General features: G+C 47.2%; 1 protein-coding gene across 2 annotated transcripts in view; it reads right to left on the reverse strand.

Annotated features, from left to right (window-relative positions):
* Window positions 1–19972, reverse strand: part of GABBR2 (gamma-aminobutyric acid type B receptor subunit 2) — a 347953-nt gene that overhangs the window by 20855 nt on the left and 307126 nt on the right. For both annotated transcript variants that reach the window (XM_059925145.1, XM_059925146.1), the window contains exon 13: window positions 18445–18567. In XM_059925145.1, coding sequence (XP_059781128.1) covers window positions 18445–18567 — 123 coding nt within the window. The remainder of the gene's footprint in view (window positions 1–18444; window positions 18568–19972) is intronic.

Consider the following 19972-nt stretch of genomic DNA (forward strand, 5'->3'; position numbering starts at 1 on the left):
GTAGGTCTGGGTGGGCCCCGGGATGCTGCATTTCTAAGCAGCTCCTAGGGGATGCTTGATGCTGCTGGTCCACGGACTGCCCTTTGGACAGCAAGGCCTTAAAGGATCTTAAGCAATAGGGTGACATTTGGTCCTCAGCTTAGCAGACCTCTGGTTAAGAATGCAGACTCCTTGAAAAGGGAACCCTCCTACACTGTTGGTGGGAATGTAAGTTGGTGCAGCCACTGTGGAAAACAGTATGGAGGTTCCTCAGAAAACTAAAAATAGAATTACTATATGATCCAGCAATCCCACTCCTGGGCATATATATACCTGGATAAAACTATAATTCAAAAAGAAACATGCATCCCTATGTTCATAGCAGCACTATTCAAGTAGCCAAAACATGGAAACAACCTAAATGTCCACCAACAGATGAATGGGTAAAGAAGATGTGGTATATACATACAACGGAATACTACTCAGCTATAAAAAAGAATGAAATAATGCCATTTGCAGCAACATGGATGCAACTAGAGATCATCATACCAAATGAAGTAAGTCAGAAAGAGAAAGATACCATATGATATCACTTAGATATAGAATCTAAAATATGGCAGAAATGAACCTATCTATAAAACAAAGACAGACTCAGACACAGAGACCAGACTGGTGGTTGCCTAGGGGGAAGGGGTGGGAGAGGGATGGAGTGGGAGGTTGGGGTTAGCAGATGTGAGCTTTTATGTATAGGATGAATAAACTACAAGGTCCTACTGTATAGCACAGAGAACTATATTCAATATCCTATGATAAACCATAATGGAAAAGGATATTAAAAAAAAAGAATGTATATATACGTATAACTGACTCACTTTGCTGTACAGCAGTAATTAACACAATATTGTAAATCAACTACACTTCAATAAATAAAAAAGATAGAACGTAGACTCCTTTTGTCATTCGCACGCCTCTGACACAGAGTGACAGCTAAGCACAAGGACAGACTTGACACTGCGTGTCTGTGTGTTCAGACCCTGAGTAGGGAGGGTGAGGAGTCCGGTGGTGGGCATGAAGGGTGCCACAAGCTTCCCCTGTGATCACGGGGCTCTTGGCTCTGGTCCCTCGGACCTTTTAGGCTGCCACTGCTGTGGGTAGCTCGGGTTCCCAAGCACCACCCGGCTAGTGCTTCTTTGAAGGAGAGGGTGCCTTCCACCTTCTGACCAGCTCCCAGAAGCTGGCTTTCTGCCTCTTTTTTTTTTTAATTTCAAAGCTGATTTTTGAAATATCTGGTAGAATTGGTAGATTTTTCTACTGGGGGTGAGTATATGTGTGTATATAAATGTGAGTTTGAGTGTGTGTGGTAGGGAGAGGAGGGAGGATGTCTGACCTTTCTGGGCTGCATTTCAGAGTCTTGAGATGCTTCTCTTTTCCTGGGAAGGCATGTGAGTCAACACTGCCTCTTTTTTGGGGGAAGATGGGGGGCGGTCCCATCAAGGAAGCCTGGCAAGGAGAGAAAGGCCCCTGGGTTCAGATCCCAAGTCCATCACTTGCCAGCTGTGTGACTTTGAACACATCTCTAAGCCTTTCGGAGCCATGATTTCCTCACCTGCAACCTCCCAGGTTTGGCAAGATGATCAGAAGAGGTGACTAGTGAGTTTAGCAGGCTCCTGAGACTGGAAGGCCCACTCCTTATATGTGAACCATCATCGTTATCTCCCAGCGCAGGGAGTCACAGAGCCCTGGAGCTGGGAGAACCTTCCGGATCCCTCCGGGCCGGCTGCTTATCTCCACAGCGGCAGCTCCACATCTCCAGGCAGCCAAGCTCTAAGCTGTCACTTCAGGGTAAGATTTTCTTGTTAGACTGTTTGATTACGAGTTTGGGTGAATTTTTTTCAGAATCCCAAATCGGGAAGGGACCTGTGAGATCACCCACAAGGGTTTCTCTACGGGGGAACTTCCGGCAGCTGTTTTCTTTGGAGGGCGTGTGATTCTCTGTTGTGAGGGACTGTCCTGTTCAGTGCAGGGCACTCAGAACCCCTGGCCCCTGGGCACTAAATGCCAGGAATGTCCTCTAGTCACCGTGTCAGCCAAAATCCCTCTCCCCTGGCTCCCCCCTTCTAAACACTAAGGGGATTATGCTCTAGTCCAGTTCCTCTTTTTACAGACAGAGAAACTGAGGCCCAGGAAAGGACTCACAGCAAGTAGGTGACTGATTAGAGACACAGACACAGGTGTCCTGACCTTGGTCCCATGCCCTGTGCGCTGGACCATGCTGCGGGTTGTCACAGGGGGAGCCAGCCTCGTGGGCGGCTCACCAGCCAACCTTTATTGGGACTTACCCTTCCCAGGTGCCAGACACGGCCAAGTCAGCCCCCTGGAGCTGGCCTGAGGGCCAACCTCTGGCTTTTGGACTTATTCAATCTGCTGGTACTATGCACCCTTGCTCAGGTGTACTGGGGCAGCTTCTAGAACAGCAGGCATGGGGCCCAGAGCCGCTCACCCTATCCACACTGGCCACGTCCCTCACGGAGTCCTGCTTGGCGGAGGGGAGATGAGGTAGGGGAGGTGGCTGGGACCTGGCTGAGGAGGGCAAGGAGCCCGGGCTCAGCATTAGGATGCCAGTGGGCCAGCACCCCTGCCTGGTCCTGTTCGGAGAGACATCCTGAGTTTGACCTTGGAATCTGGCAGGAAATTCTGTGGCTGTATAAGGGTCATAGCTGGGGTGAGGACTGTCTTGGGGAAGTTAAGGACTGACAAGTGCAATAATAGGCCCTACCATTTCTAGCCCTTTGCAGCTCATAAATGCATTCATATTAGGACCTCTCTTTGATTTTGACCTTAGAAGTCAGGAATTTTACACCCATGTTACAGGTGAGGAAACAGGCTCAGAGAGGACAAGAGATTTGCTTAAGGTGACACAGCAAGTCAGAGGCAAAGCCAAGCCAGACCTCTTTCCTGCAAAGCAGGTGGGGGCATCTCAGCTTCTGTGGCTTGGCTCTGTTCCCCTCCCTGTGGAGGTGGGCCTTCAGGGGTGCCCCTGCTCTCTGTGGGCCTATGTCTGAGGCTTCTGGGAGCAAGACTGGAGCAGGAAGAGCTCCTAGGTATTGCTGCTGAACCCAAAGCCAGGAGGTGCTTGCTCACGGGGGGGCTTCCACAAGGCACACTGTGAATGGGTGACGGCACTGCTGCCTCCCAGGCGTCAGCTGTGTGGTCTGCAGCGCCTGCCCGGCACGAGGGGGGCATCATGCACTGCTCAGCGAGCCTGGCCGCGCTGAGCAATGAGAGACGACCAGGGCCCGAACAGGCACTTCCCCGGTGAAACGATGGCCCGGCGACTGGGGACAGGGAGGCGGCTCCACACTCCTCAACAGACAGTCACCAGGGAACGGCTGGGCACCAGGGTGGGGAGTCTTCCCTCGGCTCTAGAGCAGAGAGAAACGTGTGCCCCTCGGGTAGTGTGCAGGGCCATAGGTGTGTTACTTCACCTATACGGTGTTTAACATTTTTAGACTTCACAGGCAGTAGTTAAACCTCAGGTGATTCCACATGAACACCCAGATTTCTGGCTTCTTTTGGAAATGAGACACCCGGCAGCACAGGGCCTGTGTGTGTGCGTCACTGCTCGTGAGCTGGGCGTGTCTGCCACCCTCCCTCATTTGGGCCGCCTGGCCAACACAGCTCCAGTCCTTGTTCCAGAGTCAAGAGAATGCTTGGAAGGCATTTTAATTCTAAGGACATTTTTGAAGTCAGTGTGACAACTGTTCTTTCTTTAGTTGGTAAAAGAATTGGAGAGAGAGAGGTGATTGAAAGCAGTTGATGTGGGTGAGGACAGCTGTACTTCAGTGTTGGAGAAATCACTGCTGTCTTAGCAGCTGATGAGAATTTCCTTCAGGGGGAGCCGTGAGTTTGGTGGAAAGTGCCAGCTCTGGGAAGGTGAGTGCCATGGGCACGAAGTGTTCAGAGGAGGCCAAATCCACCCCGGGAGCCAAGAGAGATTTGGTTGCTTCTGAGAGGGGAGTAAGAAGGAGGGAAGCTGGCTGGGCCACATGTTCCTTCCCCACAGACTTTTGCACCTTCAGGAAGTTCTACTAAAATTCAGGACATGTTTGATGGGTGAGAGGGAAACGTTGGTGAACCTGGCAAAGGGCCTGAGACTTGCCCCGGGGTGCTGTGGGGTAGAAGAGAGATGGCATCTGTGAACCAGGAGCTGGACTGTGCCTACCAGAAAGGCTGGGAAAGGGCCGAAATCTCTAGCAGGCTCGCGATGTCCTCAGACCTCCCCACCTTGGGGGTTGAGGCAGTTCTTCCCGAATCTCAAGGCCCATGAGGGCCCAGCCAACACTGGAATATGTAGAAATGTGGGTTAACTATTCCCGTGATCACCTGATTTTTGTAGAAGCAGCGTTACTGAGTAGAAAGGTCTGCGGGCCAACCATGGGCAGGCAAGCCCCTTCCCTCTGAGTGCCAACATCTGGCGACTCTGCGGTGGCAACCCCAGACGGGAAGCACACGCCCTGGCGCAGCTGCCTGGAGTCTGTCTTGCACCTGTGCTCGGCAGGACCAGGACGCCTGGAGCCCTCATGCTCCACCTGGCGGGGCCGACCACGGTTCCCAGCGTGCGCGTGAGAGCCACTTGTGCCTGCACGGCCTCTACCCTGAGAGCAGAACCGCGCTTTCTTCTTGCGGTCCTGGGACCTGCCTGACCCCCCCATAGCTGGGTGTCTGGGCCTCGGCCAGGGGTGGGGGACGGGGGGCAGGGGTGAGTAGAACAATGAAAGGAGAGCAGACAGATGAGAACAGAAGAGAAGGGAAACCTGTGTTCCTCAGATGCCAACACGGTACAGTAAGACTGAGATGCCGTAAACTAAGCCCTGAGAACAAACAAAAACAAGAGCTTAATGAGGCAACAGTTACTCGGTTTGTCCCTTGCACTAACTGATAAATGATGAGGGCAGAAGCCCCCTTGCTTCCCTGTTGGTTTCTGTGGTTGGTGGCTTCCTGCAGCTGTTTTTTTAACCCACCTAAAGTTCTGGTCTGCAATTTGCTCACCCTCTGCCTCTCAACTGCAATGAAAAATGCTACAGAAATAGAAATCTCGTAGTTTTTCCTTCTTTCCTATTCCTTGCTCTCTGACTTCCACTGGGGAAACAAGTGTTCAAATGATGATTCAAGGACTTTCAGGAAAACATGAGACTGGAGGGGCTCATTCAGCTCTGTGGGATCCACACGTGTGAACCTTCCCAGGCCTCACCCCCCAGTCTGCATTTCCTTTGTCACCATCACAGTCTCTAGCTGGGAATTGGGGTAAGGGTTGGTAGGGGCCATGTGGACTTCAGGTTTCTTGGATTCAGGTTTTTCTTCCCTCATTTTTTAGCCTTAAATGTATTGTCCTGGGTCTGTTTCTAACTCTGGTATCCAAAGTGCAGTCCTGGGCCCTTCCTATAGGTTGGTGAGGCTCTGGTTCAGAAAGTTTCAACCCTGGCTGCACACCAGAACCCATGGCAATTTCTAAAAAATCCCAATGTCCAGGCTTCTTTCTAAACCAATTAAATCAGAATTTCTGGGGGGTGTGACATGAGTACCAGTATCTTGAAAAAGATCTTTTCTGGGGTGATGTGGCCAGGATTGAAAACCACAAATCTAGCCTATCTTTATGTAAAGAACTCTTACAACTCAACAACAAAAGGATAAAGAATTCAATTAGAAATGGGCAAAGGACTTAAGTAGATATTTCTCCAAAGAAGATATACAAATGGCCAATAAGTACATGAAAAGTTGCTTAACGTCATTAGTCATTTGACAGTCATTCTCATCAAAACCACAATGAGATACCATTTCACACCTATAATCAACCAGGATGATTATAATCAACCAGGCAGATACATAACAAGTGTTGGTGACAATATGGAGACACTGGACCCCTCATGCATTGCTGGTGGGAATGTAAAATGGTGCAGCCACTGTGGCATGGTCTAGCAATTCCTAAAAATGTTAGAGTTACCATATGACATAGCAATTCTACCCATCTCTTTCTCTCTCTCTCTCTCTCTCTTTCTCTCTCTCTCTCTATATATATACACACACACACACATACCCAAGAGAATTGAAAACATATGTTCACATAAAAACTTGTACATAAATGCTCATGGCAGCATTGCTCATAATAGTCAAAAAGTGGAAACAACCCAGATATCCATCAATTGATGAATGGACAAATGAAATGTGGCATATCCATACAGGGGAATATTACTGAGCCATAGAAAGGAATGACGTACCAATACATACTACAACATGGAAGAACCTTAAAAACATTATGCTAAGTCAAAGAAGCCAGACACAAAAAGCCACATATTGTATGATTCCATTGATATGAAATCTCCAGAGTAGCCAAATCCACAGAGCCATGAAGTAGATTAGTGGTTGGCAGGGGCTGGAGGGAAGGGGAAACAGAGGGTGATGTGTAAAAGGAACAGGGTTTCTTTTCCGGGTGATGAAAATTTTCTGGAATTAGATAGGATTGGTTGTACAGCCTTACGAATATACAATATTAAAAAACACTGCAGTATACATGTTAAAACTGAACTTTATGGTATGTGAATTATATCTTAAAAAAAAAAGATAGGGCTTCCCTGGTGGTGCAGTGGTTAAGAATCTGCCTGCCAGTGCACGGGACACGGGTTTGAGCCCTGGTCCAGGAAGATCCCACATGCCATGGAGCAACTAAGCCCATGTGCCACAACTACTGAGCCTGGACTCTAGAGCCCGCGAGCCACACTACTGAAGCCCGCGTGCCTAGAGCTTGCGCTCCACAACAAGAGAAGCCACCGCAATGAGAAGCCTGCGCACCGCAATGATGAGTAGCCCCCGCTGGCCACAACTAGAGAAAGCCCGCGCGCAGCAACGAAGACCCAATGCAGCCAAAAAAAAAAAAAAAAGAAAAGATATATGTCTGCCATGGAGAATGGCTTGGAAGGGGCTATGAGTGGAAGAGGGAACATGCTTATCAAGTTGTGGTAATAACAATAAACAACAACTTAGTGGCCTACACAATAAAGGTTCTTTACTCATCATCCCTGTTGTCCATTGTGTGTCAGCTGTAGTTCTGCCTCATAGTGACCCCTCTGGGATGCGAGGTGGTGGGAGATGATGGTACTTTGGTCCTTGGTGGTAGCAGTGAAGATGGACAGAAGTGATGGATTAGAATAGGATTCAACAGTAGAGTATGCAGGACTAGCACAGAACTTCTCTGAGAATATCTCATTGATCTCATAATAAAATTGCCCTAAGACTGGCTTCATTCAATTGTTCAACTGATATTATTTATTGAGTGTGTACTGTGTTCCAGGCACATTTGCAGGTGCTGGGGATACAGCAGAGAATAATATACAACTCTGCTCCCTGCCTATTCTGATGGAGCTCACATTCGAATGGGGGCGCGGCAGCTGTGACAGTCATTAGGAAGTGGATGGGAGGCACTACAGTAGTCATTATGGCTGAACATCGATACCTGGTTCTTTCTCTCCTGGGCACATAGTAGGACTGCTCTTTCCTGCCCCGCTGAACCCAGGCATGGAGAATTAACATGATAGGGCCAATGAAATATGAGTGGAAGTGACATATGGCAGTTTGGAGTGGAAGCTTTAAAAGTCACTTGCCATACACTCTTTCCCGTTGCCACAAAAACTGTCCCAGAAGGTGCCCCACCAGCTGTGTCCTGGAGTGAGGATGCTGTGGGCGGAAGCTACAGTTGATCCTCTACGAACAAGTGCTATGATGAGTGAAGTCTCTGTTGTTTTAATCCACTGAGTTTTGTTGCTGTTGTTGTTACCACAGCAAAACCTAGCACACCCTGTTCTCTCTCACTTTTCACCTTCTGAGGGACACATTACATCCAAACACGATCCTGGCTCATATTTTAGAAAAGTAAGCCCAGTATCTCAGCACAGTAAGTCAAACGTAAAACCAAGAGTCTGGAGACATGTGTCATGGAGAAGACGACAGCCCACCCTGTGTGCATTTAATTTTGCCCATCAGACTGCAGTCCTCGAGGGAGGCTGAGCACAGCACACAACAGGCCCCCCAAAAAAGAGGGAATGTTTCCGTGGGTGCCACAGCCTGTGTTTCTGCCAACATGGACATGGGGGAAAATCATCAAAATTTAAAGGCAGTCTTTGCTCAAGAACTGGAATGGCTTTACCAAGACACAAGTGGTCAGAAGGAGCCAGTATTGCAGATAATTTTCCAGCTGTTCTGCTCCATGGCACTTGAAAGTCCCTAGTAAACAGCCCACCCCCTGCAGAGCATCTGGACAGGTAGAGACCAGAGAATTTCTTGCCTCAGGGCTATCCCCTGGTGCAGTCGTTCTGCATCTTTTGCTTTGTGTCCTGAGGGGCCTCTGGAGCCCAAGTACCTCCTGAAGACACTAGGGAAGCCAATAAGGAAGCTGAAATACACTGCAGTCTCCCATGGACCTAAGATGCCTTCTGAGGCAAGATGTTCCAGAAACCTGGCTGTGGCCGTCAGAGCTGTCCGTCCACACATGGGGTCCACAATGCCGACTGCAGCTGGGACCCCTGCCAGAAGGAGGTTGTCTGCAGGCATCCTTAAAATGTCTCTCTGGCATATCATTCCAATTAAATCTCATCTAGCATTCTCATTTTAATAACTTAATCTGGAACTTACACCTTGCCTCCTCTCCCAAAGGGGCTGAGGCAGCACAAAATAAAAGCCCAAACACAACAGGACAATTAAAAATAAAGACAAACGATCAGAAGGCGAGATAATCCTCCAGGAACCTGAGAAAAGATGGTTATTGCGGCTGAGTGTTGAATTTGGCTCCAACTTTCTGGCAGCCAAGGTTAAAAAGAAAACAGAGTGGCTTATTCAGTTATGATTGCTTGATTGAAGGAAGGAAGTAGATACAAGTTCATGGCAGGTGGTGCTGGGGAAGCACAGCCCATTTCCTGGCACTAAAGTCTGTGAGGATCTATCCTGTGGATCTTTATCTCAGGGGCATTAAGTCACAAACTGAACAGTAGCCTTTTATAGAAGATGCTGAATCATTCTTCAATTGGCAGCTTTAGCCCCGTAATTGGGCCCTTGATAAAAGGTGAGGGTGTAATATTAAATTAAATTGCAGCTCGGCAAAGACATTTCTTGGAGAAGCCGGCTTAATGGGCCCAGACAGATGGGTTGAATTCGGACATATGGAGGCATAGGGAGAGAGTTCTAGGTGGAGGGAACAATTTATTCAATAAATGTTTACCGAGCACTTACTGTGAGCCAGACCCTGCCAGTGGGTGCTGGGGACACACGGATGGCCTTGGCCTCTGAGGAGGTCACAGACTAGGAGGGGCCAGGTGCACAGACAAATAATTACCACTGTTGTGACCAGATGAGGGGGCCAACAGGGTGAGGCGGGGGCCTAGACAAAGGCATCCAAGGCAGCCCGCTGTTCCAAATGCTCCTGGAGAAGAGGCTTCTGACTGCCTCTTGAAGGTCAAGTAGGAATTTTTTACATGAAGATGGGGTATTGGGGTGGGAAGGAGGGTGTTCTGGGTAGAGGAGGACAGCAAATACAAAGGCGTGGGGGGAGAGAGTGTGTGACGTTTTGGAGAAGTGCCATTAATAAGGGGAGCTGAGCGCAGGGAGCGAGGGAGGGGCCGAGAGATGAGGCAGGGGAGGCAAATGAGGCCAGGTCACCGGCTCATCGAGGTCCCCTTGAACTGCTCAGGAGTGAGGGCTTCATCCTCTAGCTGATGGGGAGGACTTTAAACAGCAGAATGGTATGGTCAGAACATCAGGTGGTGTAGTCCTCTCCTGGGAGGGGTTAGTCAGGCTCACTGGGGTGGCTCTCAGCTAACGAACCCACCCGAAGTCCTTGCAGAGTCCCACTACCCTGCCTGGGGCGTGGTCTGCATCCAGGCTGGTCCTGAGGACGGCCATCCAGAACCCCATGGATGACTATGGATGAGAGACCTGTCCTACTGTTCAGGGCTGGTGGCGATGACCCATCACTTGGAATGTGACCTTGGCATCAAAGCCTTGGGCCACCAGGCTGCCCATGGGCAGCCCAGAGAGCAGGGTGCACCTTGACCCTTAGCATGCCCCTCACCCTGGACATTCTGATGTCTCTTTTTTCAAAATAAATAGTGTGAGATGGAGCTTGGACAAGCTTTATGAAGATACCAGACGTTTCTGAAAGTGTCTGCTTTAGGATTGGATTTTTTTCAGAGCAACTGTAGAGGGAGGCAGAAGATAAGAGTTAAAATTATTTAAAACTCTATGTATTTGCCTCTTCCAATATCCATTTCCATAGAAACATAACTGGAATAAGATGCCAGTTTCAGAGCCAAGGGCAGTCCATGGCTTCCAAATCCCCCATTTGCTTCAAAAAGCACGGTCAAAGCATGAAATATGGAGGAAAGTCTGAAATACTCCTCTGTCCCAAACTGCCCTTTACTTGGTCACTGCCCAAACGGCCAGAAAACCACAGAACCCAGAGCGCAGGCGGTTCTTGAAGTGAGCTGCCTGGCAGCCGGTGTGGACAGCCTGCTGCCATTTCTGTAAGTGAACGTCACACGCGTAGCTCCCGTGGGTGACCGACTGCACGTGATTCTGCTTCTGCTGCCCCCTGCCTGGGAAGCAGATGGGGGGAGGCTCAGGGAGCAGAGGCAGCCTCAGTGGCTGCCTGGGGCTCTCCGGGGGTTCAACACTGGCGGTCTTTAGTGCCGTCCGCCATCTCCTCTCCATTTCAAAACCATTTCAGAATGGTCAGGTGGAGGCGTAGGTGGTGGCCTGGTAGAGAAGAAAGGCTTGGGAAAAAGCAAAGAACCCTTCCACCTAGATTCACAGGCTGTCTTCACACCATCAGTATGCATTGCTTTCACTTCAGGGGAAATTATCTCAAATTATTTTCCTTAAAAGCAAAAAAAAAAAAAACCCCAAAAACCAAAACCAAAAACCCATATGGGTGTGTGTGTATATGCACACACATACACCGTGTCAATTCTTGGCTTTCATCTTACTTGATCTAAAAGTAGCATTTGACACGCTTCATCAAAACTTCCTCCTTGAGACATTTTCTTCATCTGGTTTCCTAGACACCGGACTCATCTGATTTTCTTTCTGTCTCTATGGTTTCTCCTTCTAGGTCTCCTTTGCTGTTTCCCTTCTACCTCCAGGGTCTCCAAACATGGGAATAATTGAGGGTCTGTCCTTGGTCCCCTTCTTGTCTCCATCTAAATGCCCACCAGTGCTCTCACCCAAGGCTTTGTGTCATCTATATGTTGACCACATCCAAGTTTCCATCTCCAGCCCACACCTCTCCCTGAACCCCACACCCGTATGTCCAATACCTATTTACCATCGTCTCTAGTATCGTAGGTATACAAAAAAGGAGAGTTTTTCCCTTTTTCCCAAGAATATAAATTGTATTTTAAAAACCTTTTTAACATACTTGGCAGATTTATCCACCCCTGCTACCTGTGAAATGCAGAAACAGCCAATCTTCCCATCAGACTCCGTAAAGCAGAGGAAGCACGGTGCAATGCAGGAGTACTGAGGACGGGGCCAAGTCATTGGGGTGGAGGGTGAGGGAGCCTGTCAGTCCTTGCCTTGGTCTGAAGCATTCATCTCTGGAGACCCCTCCTTCCTTTTTCAAATTCCTCCCGTGCAGGGACAGCTCTCTCTCCCTTGCCCCTATCTGTGGGCAGCTCTCTTTCCTGGCTACCTCCTTTGTTACTGACCACCACATCAGAGTCCCCTGCCCTGGCTTCTCCTCTTGTTCCCATCGCTGCTTAGTTATTCCTCGGGCTCCAGTCAGGACGTCTTCACTCTGACTGTACCCACTCTCTGGGTGACCACACTCATCCCCACAGCTCCCATCCTCAATGTATTAACCGCCCCTCCCCCAAATCTCTATCTACTGGACAAACTGCTCCCTTGTGCTCTAGGACCCTGCATCCAATCTTCTTTCTGCCCAGAAATGAACCCCTCACATGCCCTCCAAAACCCGCTCCTCATTCTGCACCTGACCTCGGTGATGAGGTCCGCCATCCACCACCCACCCAGAAACCCGGGCATTGCCCTTGCTGCCTCCCTGTCCTCCTTCCCCCTTAGAGTCAATCAATCACCAAGCCTTGTCACTCCTGCTTCCTTATTATCTCTCAAATCCACCCACTTCTCTCTGTTCCCACTGCAACTGCCCTGCTTTAGGTCGCCATCGGCTCCTGCCTGGATTACTGCAGAAACCCTCTCTGAGCCACTGCTGGGCCTTCAGCCTCACCCCTTCATCTGTTCTCACCCTGCAGCCAGGGCAAATCTGATCATGTCACTCCCTGATTAAATGTCTTTAATTTTGAATTTTAAACTCTTCTGCTTAGCACACAAGGTCCCTAATGACCCGGGCTCTGCCTGTGTCATCATTTGTCCTTCCTGTCACTTCCCCAAAGGCACCCTCAGCTTTGGACAGCAGAACCACTTTGTATATATTTTTAAACCATTTAGGAAAAAAATGATATACTAACATCATGTTTAATGTTGAGAAGCTAGATGCTTTCCCTCTAAGATCAGAAACTAGGCAAGGTTGTTCTCTCTCACCACTCCTATTCAACATTGTACTGGGAGTGCTAGCTAATACAAAAATAAGACAAGAAAGGAAATAAAATGCATATGGTTTGGGAAGGAAAAAACAAAACTGTCCTTTTGTCAACGACATGATTGTCTATGTAGAAAGTCCCAAAGAATCAACAAAAACCCTCCTGGAACTAGCAAGCAATTATAACAAGGTTGTAGGATCCAAAAGACTTTTGTAAAAACAAAAACAAAAACAAAAACACAACACCATTTATGTTAGCACCAAAAACAAAATAAAATACTTAGGTGTAAATCTAACAAAATACATATAAAATCTATATGAGGAAATCTACAAAGCTCTGATGAAAGAAATCAAAGTAGATTGAATCACACAACAATGTAAAGCAACTATACTCCAATAAAGATGTTAAAAAAAAAAAACCAAAGTAGATTGAATCAAAGTAGATTCCATGTTCATGAATAGAAAGACACAATATTGTTAAGATGTCAGTTTTCTCCAACTTGATCTACAGAATCAATGCAATCCCAATCAAAATCCCAGCAAGTTACTTTGTGGATATTAACAAACTGATTCTAAAGTTTATATGGAGACTTTTTATAAAAGACCCAGAATAGCCAACACTATATTGAAGAATAAAAGTCAGAGAACTGATATTATTCAACTTATTTGACTTCAAGGCTTACCATAAAACTATGAATCAAGACAGTGTGGGATTAGTGAAAGAACAGACAAATAGATCAGTGAAACAGAATCAAAGTCCAGAAATAGACCCACACTAATACAGTCAACTCATCTATGACAAAGACACAAACGCAATCCAGTGGGGAAAGGACAGTATTTTCAACAAATGGTGCTGGAACAACTAGACATTTACATGCATAAAAATGAATCTAGACAGTGACCTTGTACCTTTTACAAAAATTAACTCAAACGTGATCATAGACCTAAATGTAAAACACAAAGCTATAAAACTTCTGGACGATAACAGGAGAAAACCTAGGTGACCATGGGTTTGGCAATGAGTTTTTAGATCACAACACCAAAAACACGGTCCATGAAATAAAAAATTGTTAACTTGGACTACATTAAAGTAAAAAATTTCTGCTCTGCTAAAGACAATGTTAAGAGAATGAAAAGACAAGATATAGACTCAGAGAAATTATTTGCAAAATATATATATGATAAAGTTCTTGTATCCAAAATATACCAAGAGGGAATTCCCTGGCGGTCCAGTGGTTAGGACTTGGTGCTCTCACTGCTGTGGCCCTGGGTTCAATCCCTGGTTGGGGAACTAAGATCTCACAAGCTGTGTGGTGCGGCCAAAAACAACAACAACAAACAAACAAAACAGACAAAGAATTCTTAAAACTCAACAATAAGAAGACAATCTAATTAAAAAATGGGCAAAAGATCTGAACATATACCTCACCAAAGAAGAAATATGGGTGGCAAATACTGTAAGCATATGAAAGGATGTTCCATATCATATGTCATTAGGAAACTGTACATTAAAACAACAATGTGGTACTACCACACACTTATTAGAATGGCTAAAATCCAAAATACCGACACCAAATGCTGGCAAGGGTGGAGCAACAGACACTCCCATTCACTGCTGATGGGAATGCAAAATGGTACAGCCAGTTTGCAAGACAGTTTGGCAAAACTAAACATACTTGTAGAATATGATCCAGCAATCCTGATTCTAGGTATTTACCCAAATTAGTTGAAAATTTATGTCCACATAAAACCCTACACAAAAGTGCTTATAGCAGCTTTATTATTAATTTATTATTAATTAATATATTAATATATTAATTAATTATAATTAATTAATAGGAAGCAACCAAGATGTCCTTCAGTGGGCAAATAAACTGTGATGCATCCATACAATAGAATATTATTCACTGATAAGAAGAAATGAGCTATCAAGTCATGAAAAGACATGGAGGAATCTTAAATGCATATTGTTAAGTCAAAGAAGCCAGTCTAAAAAGGCTACATTGTGTATGATTCCAACTATATGATTCTGGAAAAGGCAAAGCTATGTAGACAGTAAAAGGTCAGTGGCTGCCAGGGGTTGGTAAGCATAGAGGATATTTCAGACAGTGAAACTGTTCTGTATGACACTGTAATGGTAGATACATAATTTTATGCATTTGGCAAAATCTATAGAATGTACAACACAAAGAGTGAATTCTATGTAAACTATGGATTCTAGCGAATAATAATGTGCCAGTATTGGTTCATCAATTGTAACAAACATACCACATAATGCAAGATGTTAATAATGGGGGAAACCATGGGGTGTGGCGTGGGACATATATGGGAACTCTCTATACTTTCTATTAAATTTTTCTGTAAATCTAAAACCGGTCTAAGAAATAAAGTCTATTAGTTAAGTATAAAAACTCTTTTAAAATGATAAACATCATGTATTTAGAACAGTATCTAGCACATGACAAGTGCTATATAAATATTTATTATGTACAAATGAATAAATGTGGAGCCGGGATGCCTCCAGTCGGACTCCAGAATCAGAGTTTCATTCCCTGGACACTTGCACTGAGAGAATGTCTTCCACGAGTTATTCTGGAACTCTTCTGTTATTCTCAAACCCTGCATCCTGTTTATTTACTTCCAGCTGCTATCAGAACCTGTGCAATCTAAAGTGACTGTGCTTATTTGCGTGTTTACTGTCTGCCCCCCACTAGCTGGTGGGCCCCATGAGCTCAAGGTCACGCTGTTGTGCTCACCTCTGTCTCCCCAGCGAGGTGAGGTCTCCCTGCACGCGGCGGTGCTGGGCTGGGTGGTGCGGGAGAGTGATCTATGTGGCCCAGGAGGGCTGGGTGGGGCAGAAATGCACTCAGCAGGGGTGAACAGCATGCTAAGTGTCCTGACAGGGGACGCCTAGATGCTGGGGACGGGAGTGGGGAAGAGCAGGCGCTTAAATCTGGTGGAGCTCAGGAACACACTGGCTAATACAGGGGCCTGGAACTGAAGTTCATTTACTTGTCAGAGAAGGTTCTGGGAGGGGGGACAGCACGGGCAAAGGCTTGAAAGTGCAACACAGAGCAAGGCCTGTGACTGGAATCCTGAGGTGTTTAGAGTGTCCAGAGTGACCAAAGGCATTCGAGGTAGGTGTGGTCTGAGGGGAGGAGAGAACAGACCACAGAGATCTTTGATCACCTCTCCCCCAAGCGTAAGCTTTCTCTCTCACTGGGGGTTCTGGAGCAAACAGCCCCTCGAGGAGAAGTTAGGACCCCTTAGCCCCTGGGCACACTGTTCAACCGTCATGCTGAGTCTGACAGAGGAGGGTCTGAGGGAAATCAACTGACAGTTTAGCGATGTTTGGTGGAAAAATGACAATAAACCGACAGGGCTGTGGGTCGACAAATCAAAGGTTCTGCTACCATGGCAACAGAATGACAGGGCAACCCTAAAATTAGAGGAGAAACGAGGATCAGGCCAGGAAAGGTTCAGAGAGAAATCTCCGCAGATACTTGGAGGGAAACACAGAGACAAGGTGTGGGGAACTCGAGCCAGGGATGTGGCTCTCCTCCAGCCACCCCCCTTCTAAAGTCTGGATGCCGCGGGCAGGACCCCCTTCCTTCCCAGGCTCAGTTTCCTCATCTACACAGAGAAGCACTTCCGTGGCATCCGGCTGCTCCTCAGTTTGAGAACCATTCCCTGGAAGGTCTGGAATGGGCTTGGGTTGTACGCGCGGAGCCATGAAGAGCAGCAGTACTTACTACAGAGAGCAAGGAAGAAAGGTAAGGTGGGTGGTAGCCAACTGTCCCTCATACTTATGGTCTGCACAAGGTCTACCTCCTGTAAACGGTCCAGGGGGACAGGCTTCCTGGATTTATTTTCAGAGTCGGCCGACTCTAGCCCTGCAGCCTCTCCCACCACAGCCAGATCCCAGGGGATCCTGTGCATGCTCCGCCCCGATCTTAACCTTGAGCGGAGGTGACAGTGTCCTGCCTCGTCGGCTGCCATTGGGCTCAGCATCAACCCAGCGGGGTCTGCTCTCTGCCCCTCCGCCCCAGCTCCAGGTCCTCCCATGGGCTCCGCCTGACTCGCCTTTTCTCCTTCTCTGATATCCTGGGCGCTCAGTCTGCCTGTTACCTATTTTTAGGCTTCGTCTGCAAAATGTGAAAACACTTCTTTGCCCAACCCACTTCACAGACCAGTGACCAAGGGTCTGTGAATACACCTGAAAACTACGAAGTGCTGTCGTGTATTGAAAGGCAGGGTGGGGGAGTGGGTGAGACAATAGTTGGTGGTGTTGCCACTAACCTGCTAGGTGACCTTGGGTGCCTTATATAATCTCTCTGGGTTTCTGTTTCCTCATCATTAACATGGAGTTCAGGATAGCACCTATTCCACGGAGTTACTGCGAGGATTCAGTGAATTAACACACACATCTAGCTACCAGCATCACCACTGCTATTACTGTTATTAGCATTATTGCTTGTGATTATCATCACACCAGGCTCTCCCTAGCCAGGGGGCCCGGTTAGCCAATAACAACCCTTCCTCCTGTTGATAGCCTGTCTGGATTTCCAAATCCTGGTGGTGGGTGGTGAATTCCCCTGGGATGGAGTTGGGGGTAGGTCTGCTCCTTCGTCAACTGTGCAGATGAGTGATGACCAGATGTCACCTCCCCTCTAGCCACAGTCCGTCTGCACGAGTGACCTCAGCTGAGCTCCTGCCCCCTTGGCCCATGGGCACAGCCAGCGCAGGTCTGTCCTCTGCCAGGTCTGATTGTGCCTGTCTGGAGTCCCGCTTCCTCCCAGGATGGACACGTAAGGCAGTGAGATGGAGGCGCACAGCCTTAAATCCTTCCCCTAAATCTGCGCTGTCAGTAAACAGCGTTCTCTGCCACTGCTCCGACTGCATAGCTTCTTACCGGGCTGAGCGAACCCTCTGCCTGTCTCGAGACAAACGAGGCCTGGCATCTTATTTGCTAGAAAACCCTTCTTGTCCAGAAGGATAAAAACCTCTGTCCTCAACGCATAAAATGACTGTTTCCAGGTTAGTTTTATTGATAAAATTCACACTAAATCCCACAAAAAGATTTCCCTAATAGTGCAGTGAGAGAACTGGAGAAAACTCCAGTTTTCTCAATAGAATCTGCTACCGTGTAGGGAAATCGTACTGTACAGCCACTGCTGTTCAGCTGGCTCTTTCCGACAAAGGCATGTTTAACACTTCTGGGAGAAAGTGGACAAAACTACAACTTCCCTAATCTTGAACTTCTCTAACTGGAGCATCCTAGGAAGACCAGTGTGAGTTAAGAGCAAGGCCCAACGCAAGACTACTAAAATATATATTTAATGGTACTTTTATGTAAGGTTCTTCTTTTTGGCAACACATCACTTTGAAGATCCTCGAGTAACTAGAAGGAGCTATCAGAGTGTTTATTCCCTCCTAGCACTCCTTAGGGAGCTCACTTTAAAGGAGAGATTAAAAATGCAATGTAATTTCTAGGCTGATGGATCATGTAAATGGGGGCTTCTACAATGTGTAGAGAATATACTGGTTTAAACGACCCAACATTTCCCCTTAATTCTGCATATATTAATACACCTAGACAAACTCTTTCACCATTTTTTTCCAGGAGTGAAGACCTTATATTTGGCCCTCCTGAAATAATATATGTCTCAAATGGAAGGAAACGGAAATAATGAGACATTCCTGATAGGGAATGTGGACCCCCGTGGACCTATGATGATTTCCCCGTAACCACCTCGATTTCTTCTCAAGAAGCGCACCTGGGGCAGTAAAGGAGATGTGCTGCCTTGCTGTCCCCTGGGGGGCTGGGAGCAGCATAGGCCTCCCTCCCACTGGTGCCAGGTGCTTACCTCCATGCTGTACCTCTCCACCGTCCTTCTCAGGGGGTCCACAGCCTGCCAGCAAATGAGGATGCACAGGTCAATCAGCAGCATGCCCCCAACGATCACGAGCAGTTTCTGGTCCTTGATGATCTGCAGAGAGGGCAGGGGCAGAAGGGACGTGAGAGAGCTTCCCAAACAGCAGCCGAGGGGCCAGGTCAGGTGGGTGACTGAATGGCATCACCCCCAGTTTGAAAATTTCCTCAGACTCCCCATCTCCTGCAGGATAAATCCAGCCAAGCTCCTTTGCTTGGCATTCAAGGCCTTTCATGAGCTTGGCTTGTCCATGCCCCAAACACACACATATACTTAGTCAAATCTGAGGACTCCCAGGTTCTGGCCCTGCTGTGATTTTCACCCCAGGCCTTTGTGGGTGCTGGCTCTTTTGTCTGGAACACTCTCTTCTTTCTATGTGGCAAATAATCCTTAGAGACCCAGATTCATTTCGCCTCCTCCACGAAGCCTCCTTAACTCCCAAAGCAGAACTAACTACTCCCATAGCACTCTGTTCCCATACTTAATCATACTTAATACATTCAATACTTATAATTATGAATAGTAATAGCAGTAACTACAAGAAGGAGAATAAATACAAATGCTAACATTTAATGAACACTTACACTGTGCCTACCTCTAGGTTGATTGTTTTACATACAGCATCTCATACAAAGGCAGATACTATTATTATTCCCAATTTTCAGATGAAGAAACTGAGGCTAGTGCTGGCGGCCAAGTAACTTGCTCAGTGGAATATAGATACTAAGAGGTGAAGCCTAGATTGGAACCAAGCTCCTCCTCTCTCCAGAGTGCACATCCTCAAACATTTACAGCACCTACCACGCTCTACAGTGACCAGATGCTATATTAAGTTGTATACACATCTGCCCTCCTCAGTAAACTGGAGAACCCCTGACAAAAGGGAAGCCTGTTTTATTTATCTGTTTGCCCTCAGCACCTAGCAGGGCCTGGCATGCAGTCGATACTTAGAAGTTTGCCTGGTTGAATTGAGATGAAGGAATATATAAAGAAGAAATATAACTCCCATCCCACTTTGCAGCTTGGGGTATCTTTATTACACTGTGAAGTTCCCACCCCACTTTATGTCCGTTTGATGGGCATTGGCCTGGGGACAAATGCTGTCAGGGGCAAAGCTAACCTGTATTTCACTCACTGCACGTTTATGTGTCCTCACCCCCCGCCCCAATGCCAAACAAAAGCTAATGTGATGAAGTTGTTCTAGAAAAGACTATAGAAAAATAAACAAAACTGAAGCAGAAGCTTAAGAAATATCGCCAGGTCTGGCTTTTAATGATTAAAGCCATCCTTAAAGGAGAAACAGACACTCAAGAGACTTCTCTGTGGCCAAACTGTGAAAAGAACAAGAAAGTACTGCTGAGTTACTGCCAAAGAGATCAAATCCACTAAGACCACTTTACCTGGGGGTGGGGCACTGGCAAAGCCCCCTCTGAGATTTTTCAGAAGCATTCAGTGCACCGCT

Source organism: Balaenoptera ricei, chromosome 6 (assembly GCF_028023285.1).
Source record: "Balaenoptera ricei isolate mBalRic1 chromosome 6, mBalRic1.hap2, whole genome shotgun sequence".
Classification (NCBI taxonomy): Eukaryota; Metazoa; Chordata; class Mammalia; order Artiodactyla; family Balaenopteridae; genus Balaenoptera; species Balaenoptera ricei.